Genomic DNA, 12,342 nt, shown 5'->3' with positions numbered 1-12,342 from the left:
CATCATTTCATATTTCATGAAGACAGGAGCGGGAAGATGACTACATAGTGCAGTATGGTGGTTCTCAAAGGGTGGTCCCTCGACAAGTGAGTCAACATCACCCAGGGCTTGTTCAAACTCTAGTGGACATTTTTATTTGGAGTCAGTAACTCTAGGGGCTGGGTCAACAAGCTGTCTAACCATCCCTCAGGGGCTTGGGAAGTATCCTCGTTTGAAAATCACATTACCATATAAAAGAAGGGAACCAGGTACTGGTCTTTTGCAGATGGAAAAGGAACAGGAGACAGCTTTCTAGCAAACATAGACAGAGCTAGGCAACCTTGCAGAGAGGAGGTGTGAGGACTGGAAACTGTGGGAGAAGCAGAAACAGGATGAAATACATTTTGAGTCACTTTCTTAAACCACCATTTAAATCCAAGCATCAATCCTGGTCACGCAGTTACAAAAGTCCTTGTCTACCATCCTGGCATGGGTGACCACTTGGTAACAGAGAAATAGCAAGGTGTTTTGCCCACAGAACTGTGTGTTCTTCATAACAGGGCCTCCTCCGGTAAACCTGTGCTTTTGTTTAAAACCCCTGGGATCTATAAAGTCATAAGAGCTAATGGTTACAACACTAGTAACATCCTTCCTTTTGATCATCAGTGTCTGACAGAGACAGCAGTTCTTTGGTACTTTGTGTTCTTTGGGATACAAAGGATGGTATCCATAAGAACCACTTTAACTCTTGTCTGTGTAGGGCTGGGGTGCAGTTGGCAAAGAGGTGACATCAGTTTAATCCCCAGAGCCCCATTTTAAAAGACAGCAGCTGTGGTAGTGTAGCCTTATGATTCCATGCTGGGGAAGCAGAGATAGGTGGATCCCCAGGCTTGCTTGGGCCCAAGGCCAGTGAGAGACCCTATCTGGACAAAAAAGAAAGGTGAATGGCACCAGAGGAGTAACACCCAAGGCCTACACATGAACATGTGCACATATACAGAGAAACAAGTCTTCACTATGCATGTATGATGATGCATGGGTGTAATTCCAGCCTTCAGGAGACTGAATTAGGACATCTTCACCGTGAGGATAGCCTGGGCTATAATAGTAAGTTTGATGCCAGCCTGGGCAACTAAGTGAGACCTTATCTCACCAAGTCAAAATAGGGCCGAAGAGAGGGCTCAATGATTAAGAGAAATTGCTGCTCTTGCAGAAGTCCTGGCTTAGGTTCCCAGTGCTCACTCACGTGGCTCACAGCACCTGTAATTTCAGTTCCAGGAAATCCAACGCCCTCTTCTGGCCTCCATAGGCACTTGCACACAAATGATGCTTATGCATATATCCAGGCACATGCATATACCCATAAAACTAATAATCTTTTTAAAATCAATGATAATAATAGCAACCGTTGACTAATTATTACTGTTATGACATAAATTATTTCATCGGTGTGTCTTCAGTAGGACCAGTTATTTTTGTTAGAAAGGAGATCCTCAATGGCAATTCTGATGTTTATCACTGATGGCAGTCAGTAACTTATGCTCATATGTTTCAAGGTCACCACTTGAAAGAAAGGATTTGGCTGCCTTGTGTGGGAGGATTTGCTTGAGTTTGCCCTATAATTGTCATAATCCTTTCACTACTCATCTTCCTGAAGTGACTGTCACATTTTTGATGGCACAGACGTGATATGGGCACCGTTTTAAGAAAAGATGAGGTACTCAATCTAATGTGACAACTAAATGTAGGATTCTAATATATTTGTAATTGTTACAGATTTACATCACAATGAAAGAACAACTGTACATCCCATCAGGTACTTAACTAGCCTCTTTGACACTGTGCAGTCTCTAGAGCTGCCGACCCACTTATTTGAAGGTTCTTTGTATGATTTCCCTCGGGTCCTTAGAGATATTCCATGTGTAATAATTTAGGTTCCTAACTCTAGCCCTATGATTATTCCCAGTGAAGCGCATTTGAAACGCTCCCTTGAGGCTTAGAACTAATGAGTACAGGGGTGGGCACTGATACATACACTTCTCATTCTCCAGTTCATCATTTGAAGACAAATAAACAACAGCAATGCTGCTGTAATTTACTTTCTCTATCTAGATGCTAAGAGGTACCATAAGTTTTTTTTTTTGTTTTTTGTTTGTTTGTTTGTTTGTTTTTTTCTTCTAGGGGTAGTCATGGCAAATGAGAACAGACATTTTTTTCAAATCTGAGTTCTAAGCCCAGACATAGGGAGCTGGATATTCCATACCAAGACTAGGCGTGTATGAAAACACCCTGATCAGCGCCATTCTGAGCCCTTCACCTTTGAAAAGCACTGAGAGGCATTTGTTACTATTGTTACAGTTAAGAGGGCAAGCTCCTGCCAAATAGTTCATTGTGAGATTTTTTGTAAAATTTCTAAAGCTTAAATGTCTGGGCCTTCATTCAATTACTGAGAGAAGTGTGAAATAAAATGCCAAAGTCCTTCAAGTAAAACCTCATTATTTTTGAACCTCTCTCTCTCTCTCTCTCTCTATATATATATATATATATATATATATTTTTTTTTAATGTACCTTTTACAGAGGAAGCAAAGAAAAGCGAAGGAAAGAGTGAGTGATACTTAGAATGTATTTGCCCTGAAAAAAAAAACCGTGTTTCGTTTCAGAATCCTTTTGTCTGGATTAGTTCACTCATTCTGATCCTTTGTGAAAGTTTACCGTGAGGCTGGCAAGTGCGGCACTGACCCTGCTCCTAACCCAAGGTGGACGTGGAGAAAGTGGCACCAGCCCCTTGCAGCTGTGACCTCTAACCTTTGCTCTGATCTCAGGAACAGGACACACATATTTTTACACTTGAGTTTGGTAAGCTCAAAAAAAAAACAGTGTCTAAGTGGGAAGATTTAGGGCACGGAGACAGAGAAAGGGGACTACGTTGAGTGACAGCCATTAGCTGTCAAAAAGAATTTGGTTTCTTCCCCACTGCCAGTTTTTGTCATGAGATACAGTACAAACTCCTTCCGTCAGATGTTGCTTTCCTCCAATGCCAGCTGTTTACTAGCTGCAAGGCACTCTTATTCTGTTGGTATCACCAAGGTTATCTTACATGTGTTATTCTAGAAATTTATTCTCCACTCTGTCCCTTCTGTTAGAAAGAGAAGCAAAAAGGAACTGTGGCCCATGGCTATAAACCACCCAGCTCTAAACACACAGTTTAAACAGGTCTTCTCACGAGTCTCAAAGAACTCAGTGAATAGAAAGCTGGCCTCCTACCAGTTTTTTTTTCTTCCAGTCAAACTCAGCAACATGTTTGTTCTGTCCCTCGGAGATCCCTTGATGAATTTAAGAGGCATTGACAGAATTCCATCCAAAGTGCACCGTCTGAGGGTCCTGGCATTGAAAGTCCTTGGCATTGTTGAGGGAGGAATTAGCTGCTGCTTCCTAAATATATTTGCCACTTGGTTACCAGCTGGAGACACAGAAAGAAGCCGAGAAGGAAACAGAGGGCACGGAGAGCTGCGTTTTCTAAATGGTTTCAGGCCACTGGCATTTCAGCAACAGCTAATACAAACCAGATGGCAGGCGCTACGCTCCACTGGCTTTCAACTGAGGGCCTGCCTCAGTCCGTGATTAATCACCTGTGCTTGGTGGGTAGCGCGGCCTACCTGGTCTTTCTGTGCGAGCAGACCTAAGGTCGGGGTCAGCAATCAAGGTGGCAGGCGTTTACCTCCCTGCCTTATTGATGCTCCTATACACACACAGGGCAACTTGAGTTTGTCCAGTGAACACAAAATTAGCCAACACACTCAAGGGGATGTTTGCCTGATTACACAGAAACGCCTGGCAAACTTTTCCAGGACCTTGTGCCTCTTCCGGGTTAGCTAACAATAGAACTCGACTTCAGCCTAGAGAACGCAGTGTGTACTCTGTACTCGTGAGGCCTTACGACGCTTTCCTAGGAAAAGCAAAAGGGAAACTGTTTGGTTTTTAGATGATGCAGAGGATAAGATCCTGTGGCCCCTCAGCCATCAGCAACCCAGCTGAAGCTGCTTCCTCCTCTTAGGCTCTCGCTGAAAAAAGACTCTGGAGGCAGGGGGATTGCGGTGCGACACACGTGAACTCCCGCACTGTACAACTAGAGAAGGAAAGAAGACAATTCTATTTTAGACTCGTCTTCTAGAGTGAAAAGGAGCTGGTCTTCCACACCGGCCTTTGTTTCTCACCTTGTGAGCTCATTTTCAAGTGTGCAGTGAAACTTAACTCACCCTCACTCTAGTTGGAAGAATTTTGTAGAGAAAACCAGCCACCTCACCAGGCACAGCTGGGGAGTATTAAGCAGGTGCATTCATGCCTAAGGAAGCCCAGCATGTGTGAGTTTGAGCTACAAGGAATGTATTAGCTTTCTGTTTCTGCATAACAAATTGCCTTAAGTGGCTGCTTAAAACAATGCCCGGTTACCTTGTGGAGAATCTGAGCAGAGGCTCCCAGGAAACTGAAGTAAGGTGCCACCATCTATCCTCATCACCTCAGCCTCCTCTCCTGAGTTAGCATGTATGTGACAGAGTTCAACCCTTTGGGGCCCTACAACTGAGGTACCCGTTTTCTTGTTGGCTGGCTGCCAGAGTCATTCTCAGCATGTGGAAGTCACTCGTTCCTGAGGAGGCAGCCAGGGCCTTGATCCTCAGAGACAGTAAAGGGGTCTCCTTCCCAACCAGGCCTCTTTCCTCAAATTTCTTTCTTCCAGAAGGCCCTAGTCTAAGGGATCAAGGTGTCATTGCTTTTTCATATCTCTAGCGCTTTCAGATGTTTTGTTTGACATATATATGTGTGTGTGTGTGTGTGTATACATATATTCATATATCAAATATATTTGTTATATATAACAAACTTTATATATAAAACAAATTTGTGATATGGATGGATAGATAGATAAATAGATAGATAGATAGATAGATAGATAGATAGATAGAATGCAAGTATTACATTCCCAGCAATGATCTGCTTCAATCCCTGGCACCAAAAAGATCTAGAAGGACTAAGGGACAGCCTGATAGACTGTAGTGACATTGGCCATGAGGGCAGCCTTTGGGAGCAAATCCAAGTCAAGCAGCCTCGTTTTAGCTCAAACTAATTGCTTTTTACTGTTTTGAACTATGGATTTTTTTTTCAAATGAAATACAAACTGAAGCCCATTGTATAAAACATATAATTTTGTTTAATTTTACCACATTGAATTTCTTCTGTACCTGTCACTCCACTAAGTGACTCCACTCCTCATACTTGAAAAATATGCATTATCATGGTCATCATTCCCACTTTAACAGGTGAAGAACACAAACTGCAGAGTGAGGAAATACAAACCCATGGTGGTGGAGTCAATTTCGAACCCTAGAAATTGGGTTCATAGTCATCTGGCCCTGGATCCTGGTGCTGGTGTCATGTGGGGAAAGACCATGCATTTTGTTTATATTCATTCCCATTACCTTCTCTGTCTCCTTCCTGCTGCTGTCCATCTTCCCTCAAAATAATGCCTTATTTACACTTCCACATGAGCACACACTTACATATATATACATATATACATACTTACATACATGCATATATGCATCTGTTTATATATTCACACATGTATACACACACATGTATATATATACGCAGAGAGAGAGAAAGAGAGAGAGAAGAATTGATTCTGCATGTAAGAGGAAATTTGTATTATTTTTCTGTTACCCTCAATTTTTAAAAATTACAGAAACCTTTGGTGTGTCCTTTTATTTAAAATCACTAATTCATAAAGGCCCTGGCAAGTCCATCCCTTCTTTGATGTATAAAATTCTACTATTAGAGAATTGCTAAGATACTCCGTTTAAATGCAAATTAACCCATTTAATTACTAATATTCATGAGACAATATTATGGTGATACATACACACATCAAATGGCATGTGTTTCCCTCTGCATAGTATTTTCTATCTTCCCCTTAATCACATCTTTTTTCTTCAAAGAGCTCCAGAATTCCTGCTGCCACAGTCAGCCAAGCTTCTGTACATAGCAAAAGCTTTCTGTGTGTCAAATGTGTGCATCCTTGCATCGCGGGACTCACACATCACCAATGAGCTAACTCTTCAAAGAGTAGACTTTGATAATCTTATAAGCAGAGCCATCTTCCATGTTATCTTCGCAATGCTTTCACAATCCTCAAGCCTCAGTTTCCACATCTGTAAAAGATTCCAGAACATCACTCTCTGGCTCCTCGTTAATGCGCAGATGACCTTTCTCATCCTGCTTGGCAAGTTAAATCCCTGACTGTTTGAGTTGCTTTGTAGTAGTAGCTCCTCAGAGTCCTTGAAAACAAGCCACGAAGATAGCTAGCTGCCCAGTCTGAAGTCCGATCTGCCCCTCCGTGTACGCTCCTCAGGGCCGTGACTGAGCAGACGAAAGAGCCCCTGGCACATGTGTGCGTAGCTATAAAACATGCCGTAACCTTGGAATCCTGACATCAAAAGGAAGAGGGCCACTGCCTTATAAAAACGCGTGCCTCTCTAAGCAAGCCACTGCCGCCCCACTGAGAAGCCTGTCAGCTGCTAACTCGGAGCTTACAACTCTCTTGCCACTCACAGCCTCTTGATCTTCACTGAAATCTCTCTGCCCCCGAGTGTCTTGGAAACAAAATGTCCTGTGTGGTGTCCAGTACTTAAAAATAACAGACATTGGGTTCCTGCTGCCACATGGAAACTTTACTGCCAGGTCCGCTCAGCACCCCACACTCTGGGCCATGCCAGGGAAGCGATCCGGGGAAACGCCAGGGCTAAGGGAGGCTTCCTACTGTAGGCATTCTGTAATGTCAATTTGATTTGCCATGGGCTAATTTTCCTGAAATACCAACTGCTTAAATAGTGAGAAGTGTTTTACAGAAAGATACTTTCCATTTATGGAGACAAGGACCTCATTTTTCAAGTCACACTGACCAAGCTGGAAATGTTACATTGCCCAGTCAGTTTTCTGACAGTAGTGGTCTGCTAAATAATTTAAGCAGGGGTAAGCAGTATGTACTCCCAGATGCTCATCCTGAAACATGAGAAATGCTAAAATAAGTCACTTGGTGTGTGTGTGTGTGTGTGTGTGTGTGTGTGTGTGTGTGTGTGTGTGTGTGTGTTCCTCTGCTAGAAACTAAGAGTGACACTGTGTTGGCCCAGAAGATCAACAAACCATCTCTTTTTATCTCCATCCTTAAAAGGAAAATGCCTGCCCACGCACCCCAGTCCACCCCCACGCTCCCCCACCCCCCATTCATGCCGATGGTTTGGTGTGGAAGAAATTTTCCTTCTTTAAGACAGGTCACTCTGGCCGTTTCCGTTATTCACAGTTGCTTCTGGTCCTCCAGGAGGCTGTGCTGTCCTAAACATATTTCTGGAAACCCCACAAACCATTGTTTTTATTAGGGGACTGCAAAGCTTTGTAGTGAGAGGCTTTGCGTTTTATTTGTTTTCCTTCCTCTGCTCCAGCTGTTTTTGTTTTAACAGCATTGGAGGGAAGGTTAAAGTATCCGTGGCCTCCGTTAACCTAGCCCATCTCTCAAACGAGGAAGAGGATGGCAGCACATAAGCACATTTATTTGCAGATCTGGGATCATCCCTAGCACTGCCTGCCCTCTGAAAATGGGGGGGGGGGGCAGCAGAGGGGGCTGATCTCAAGTTGTGAGAGGACCTTGGAGCAGGCAAATCCCAGGAAATCAAGTCACCCCCACAAAAGGAACCAAGGATTCAGTAGCTACCTAGATATAATATCGAGTAAGAGGCTGCTGTCTAGCCCAGCCTCCATTCTTATTTTCAAATCCAACCACAGAGGATAGCTCAGTCAAAAATGGCCAGGCACCTACCACAAACATACACAGCCTTATGAGTGAACTGGCAATAGTGCCAGTTTCTGAGATATCCAAATCTCCTTACGAAAATCAAAATTCATGCTATCTCCAGAGTCCGCAGTTCAATGGGTCCTGGGTGCAGCCCTGGCATGTGATTCTATAGCACCTCTAGGTGTTGCCAACATGACACTGAACCTGCCAAAGACCACGGAAAATGAGACTTAACTCTCAAGTGTGTCCTGCATGCCTGTTTTACAGTCATCCTTTTCTCCTCATCTTCCTGTGATAATCTTGTATTTACCTTGCAATAACAGTGAGGGCTTTTTTTTTAAGGGACTAGAGGTTGTGCAGGTCCAGCTTGACAGTGGTTCACTTGACTGCAAAGCCTGTTTCTTCCTCTCACAGCACTCAGCCCAGAGCTTAGCAAAACAAACGCATAAATTCTCTAGAAGCCCATGTGAGAATCATCTCATTCGTTCCTTTAGCCGACTGTGACCTTCTCTGTCTTCTATGGAATATGCAGCAGAAGAGGCTGAACCTCTGTAATTAGCAGCTTTATGCCTTTCAAACAGGATCTGGCTGCAGTGGCCAGTCTCCAGTATGCCTGGGTGCTGTCAAGACAGCACCCATTCCTGTGCGCAAGAACCCTGCCAAATATTTCTTCTGCTCTTACCAAGCACGGATCTCAAAGCACACCATAATTAGTACAATCACCCACATCCTGTCTAGATGAGCCGCGTTTTATATGTACAAATTCCCCTCTGCCCCCAGGCCTTTCAGGAGGATGCAAATGTTTCCAACTTTAAAGAGTGGGGAATAGAATAATTGAAAGGAGCTGTATCTTGGCCAATACCAAAGACCTCAGAGGCATTTATAGTTGACCTGTATGAGAAAACATGGTGACTACAAAGTGTGCCATGTTGGCTTATCAACCATACTGTGCTAATGCTGGCTCACAGATAGGGAAGACGGGACAAGAATGAAGCTTCCAGTTCTTACACATGAGATATTCTCAGAACCAAAATTCGGATCTGTTTTATTACGTTTTTAAGGTTCTAGAAGTAGTAAAGTGCCAGCACTAGCTTATGGTCCAGTTACTCGAGCTAATAGAGGGAGAGAAGACAGACGGGGCCAATTAAGTAGCTGAGCTGCCCAATGATAGATGAGTCATTATAGGTAAGTGCAAAGATAATGCCACTGGGAAAAGCAATTTAAATCATTTGTGCACTTCCAGACCAGGAAATCCTCCTAGTCTTTGAGGGGGAACATTTAGGAATCATCAGGCCCAGGCTGATGAAGTCATCTGTTCGTCCTGTAGCTAACAATCAACAGAAGAGCCGAACACACCAGGGAACAGGGCATATGGAATGGATTTGGGTGGCTGGGATGTGTATCTCTGCCTTCTTTTCTGTCACCTTCATAGCATTGCTCTTCTAGTCCTGAGGCCCATTCTCCCTACTCTGTGCTCTTAGCTCCCTAAATATGGAGTTTCAAAGTATAAGTGGATTTTTAAGGCAAATATCATTCATCCTAATTTCTAGTTTTATACCTCAAATAGGCTTCTCCACGTACACATACAACTTCCCAAGAGACATTTCAGCATAGTATAAAACAATTCTTTTTAAATAACTTAAGAAGCTGTGTCTACAAAGTATAATTTATACAAAATGGCCCTGCATGTGTTCAGATCCCATACACAAGTGACACATCTAGAACTGGAAAGCAGAGAAATCATGTTTTATTGTTGTTCCTTTTGGCTTTTGAAGGATGAGTGAGTGTGGGGAGAGAAAGGATATATACATGAAAGTAAAGCATTCTTGCAACTCCTTGTTTCTCTCAACCCAATGGCCTTCCAAGAACCCCAGAGTAAAGGTTGTTATTAGCACTTGCCAGGTTGAAAAATCCCAGCAATATTATTTCATCTCTTCTCCTGCATGTGTTCCTCCTCTCTCTCTCTCTCTCTCTCTCTCTCTCTCTCTCTCTCTCTCTCTCTCTCTCTCTCGCTGTGTGTGTGTGTGTGTGTGTGTGTGTGTGTGTGTGTGTACATGCACATACATGCTGTTGCACATTACCCATGACCACGTGTGTGTAGATCAGAGGACAACTCTCCGGAGTTATTTCTTTCCTGCCACCTTGTAAGATCCAGGGATCAAACTAAGGTCATCAGACTTGTGCCTATAGCCACTAAGCCATCTCACCAGCACTCTATTCATATTATTTATTGAGATTGTTATACCCTGCCTGGTCAAAGTTGTGGCCACCTGTCACTCAGGAAACATTTGCTCCTAGGTGGGAGAAAAGATCATTTACTGGGTCACATAACAGAAAGTGTAAATGGTAGCCTAGCTTAGCCATGGCTAGATGCAAGAGTTTCACTTTAAAGCCCTCGCTATCTTGTGCCTTGGGTTTTATTGGAGTCCATTCTTGATGGTTTCCTCCATGTGTTGACAAAGCTCTAGCTTCCCAAACTTTCACTTCTTCAGTGGGTCTGAGACAAAGACTAATATTCCCAAATTTTATTCCATCATTGAACCAGCAATCAGAAGGAGAGAGTATTCCAATTGGTCATTGCTACAAAGAAGAAATGTGCCAAGTTCACTCAAACACCAACATCCAATGGAGGAAAGAGTCTGTACAGAAGATGCCACAGCCTAACAGACTCTCATTTTCCAAAGACCAAGGCAATCACAGTTGACATGTTTCCTCAAGTTTTCGCTTTTGTTCTCTAGAGAGTTACAAACTCACACGAGTGATATATTCAAAATTTGGATAGCTTCTAGTACATGGCTTCAGTATAACTGAAACGAACACCTAAACAATAAGAAGAGAAGTCAGCTAGAGACAGCTGCAGCTACAGTAGCGCATTCCTGTTGAATAGCCTTTGCCAAAAGCCAACACAGATTTAACTTCTAAGGTGCCTAAATATTGAATCCTATTCATTCTCAGTGAGTAAGCACCTGCTAACGCTGCCTTCCACTAAAGTGAAGGACTGATGCCAGCAGATTTCTTCAGAACTTTTTCTTCTCTTTATGTGACTGACATGCTACCTACTGCACTAACGAGGTACCTTTTTTCTTTGTTTTAATTCCCTTTGTCACCTTATGTATGTTACCACAGGACTAAGGCAAACACTTTGCACAGACGGTTTTGGACTGAACTGAAACCATCAGTATCTTTGACATGGACACACGTGTTTTGCCTGCCCTGGTTTGGGTTAATGTTGCCTTTGCTTTCTGTGAGAAAAGCAGTTCTCCTTTCCTTTCTCTCTCTGCCACTACCAAATGCTTGTGAAACAACAGCATTTGCATACTTTGCATAAGCCAGTCTCAGCTGCCCCCATCAATAGCATGCTACTTCCTTAAATTGAGTTTAAAGTCAGGCAGTGGTGGCACATGCCTTTAATCCCAGCATTTCAGGGACAGAGGCAGGCAGATCTCTGTGAGTTTAAGGCCAGCCTGATCTACAGAGTGAGTTCCAGGACAGCCAAGGCTACACAGATAACACTGCCTCAAAACAAACAAACAAAAATATTAATAATTTTTGATTGAGCTTAAAGGAATTTAACGAGCTAGTTCAATTTGGATAAAGAACGTTACCAACAACTGAAGGGTGGCACACACATGCATGACTGCATTCGTGCGCGCGCGAGCGTGTGTGCGTCCGTGCGTGCGTGCGTGCGTGGTGTGCATGCCTTTCTTATTACACTGCGGTTTCCTGATTTAGTAATTAAAGCACTTGGCATAGAATCTCTACACAAGAGGTACCTGCTCCCACTGGTCCTGTAGCTTGCTTGCATCACTTTGTATATCCTTCTCCCATCTTGTCTCCCAGGCACAACGCAGTGCTTGTGTCTGATTACCTTATTTCCAACTCTTCCCGGCTGATAAACCTACAGAAAGAAATGTTTCCCAGCTTGATCTAAGCTTTACTTCCTTCTTTTTTTTTTAATGGGGGTTGAAGAATGTCATGCCTGTCTCCTTTCAGGTTTGCAGAGAGTAAAGCAACTTGAAAACAACATAAAATACTTCCGCAAGCGGCTGATAGAAATGGGATTCATCCTCTATGGCAATGACAACTCTCCCATCGTCCCTATTCTCCTTTACATGCCTGCTAAAGTAGCGTGAGTATCCATTGTTTACATGCCTGCTAAAGTAGCGTGAGTATCCAGCGACCCTCAGCATCATGCAGTGCCCAGCGTGTCCTGACTGAGATGATATGTTTCATACTGTGAGGTTTTTCTCTGCACAAATTAAATTATGTGCTTGGAGAGGTACTTGAGTTCCGCCCTCAGACATACAGCTTCTCAGAAGCCACCTCCAGCAGCATCTTCAGGACTTATCCCAAATACCTTCAGGAAAAGGTGATGGGTGCTAAGGCTGCCTTCTCTTCAAGCTCTGGAGATCTGGGGAAATGATTTCTCTCAACTGTAAGAGAGATGGTCTTGAGCCTCCTTCTGACTGGGCTGTTTCTTCAATACATAACACCAGTATTGGAATTTTCTGTTTGACC

At 43.3% G+C, this 12,342-nt stretch overlaps 1 protein-coding gene across 2 annotated transcripts in view; it reads left to right on the top strand.

The window, feature by feature from the left end:
- SPTLC3 (serine palmitoyltransferase long chain base subunit 3) overlaps positions 1-12,342 on the top strand; it is a 104,427-nt gene that overhangs the window by 74,126 nt on the left and 17,959 nt on the right. For both annotated transcript variants that reach the window (XM_084774558.1, XM_084774557.1), the window contains one exon: positions 11,818-11,953. In XM_084774558.1, the coding sequence (XP_084630684.1) occupies positions 11,818-11,953 (136 nt within the window). The remainder of the gene's footprint in view (positions 1-11,817; positions 11,954-12,342) is intronic.

The sequence above is a fragment of the Acomys minous genome (assembly GCF_964271855.1).
Source record: "Acomys minous genome assembly, chromosome: 3".
In the NCBI taxonomy this organism is placed as follows: domain Eukaryota; kingdom Metazoa; phylum Chordata; class Mammalia; order Rodentia; family Muridae; genus Acomys; species Acomys minous.
Note: the sequence above shows the minus strand (reverse complement) of the source record. Positions and strands in the feature narration are given on the sequence as shown.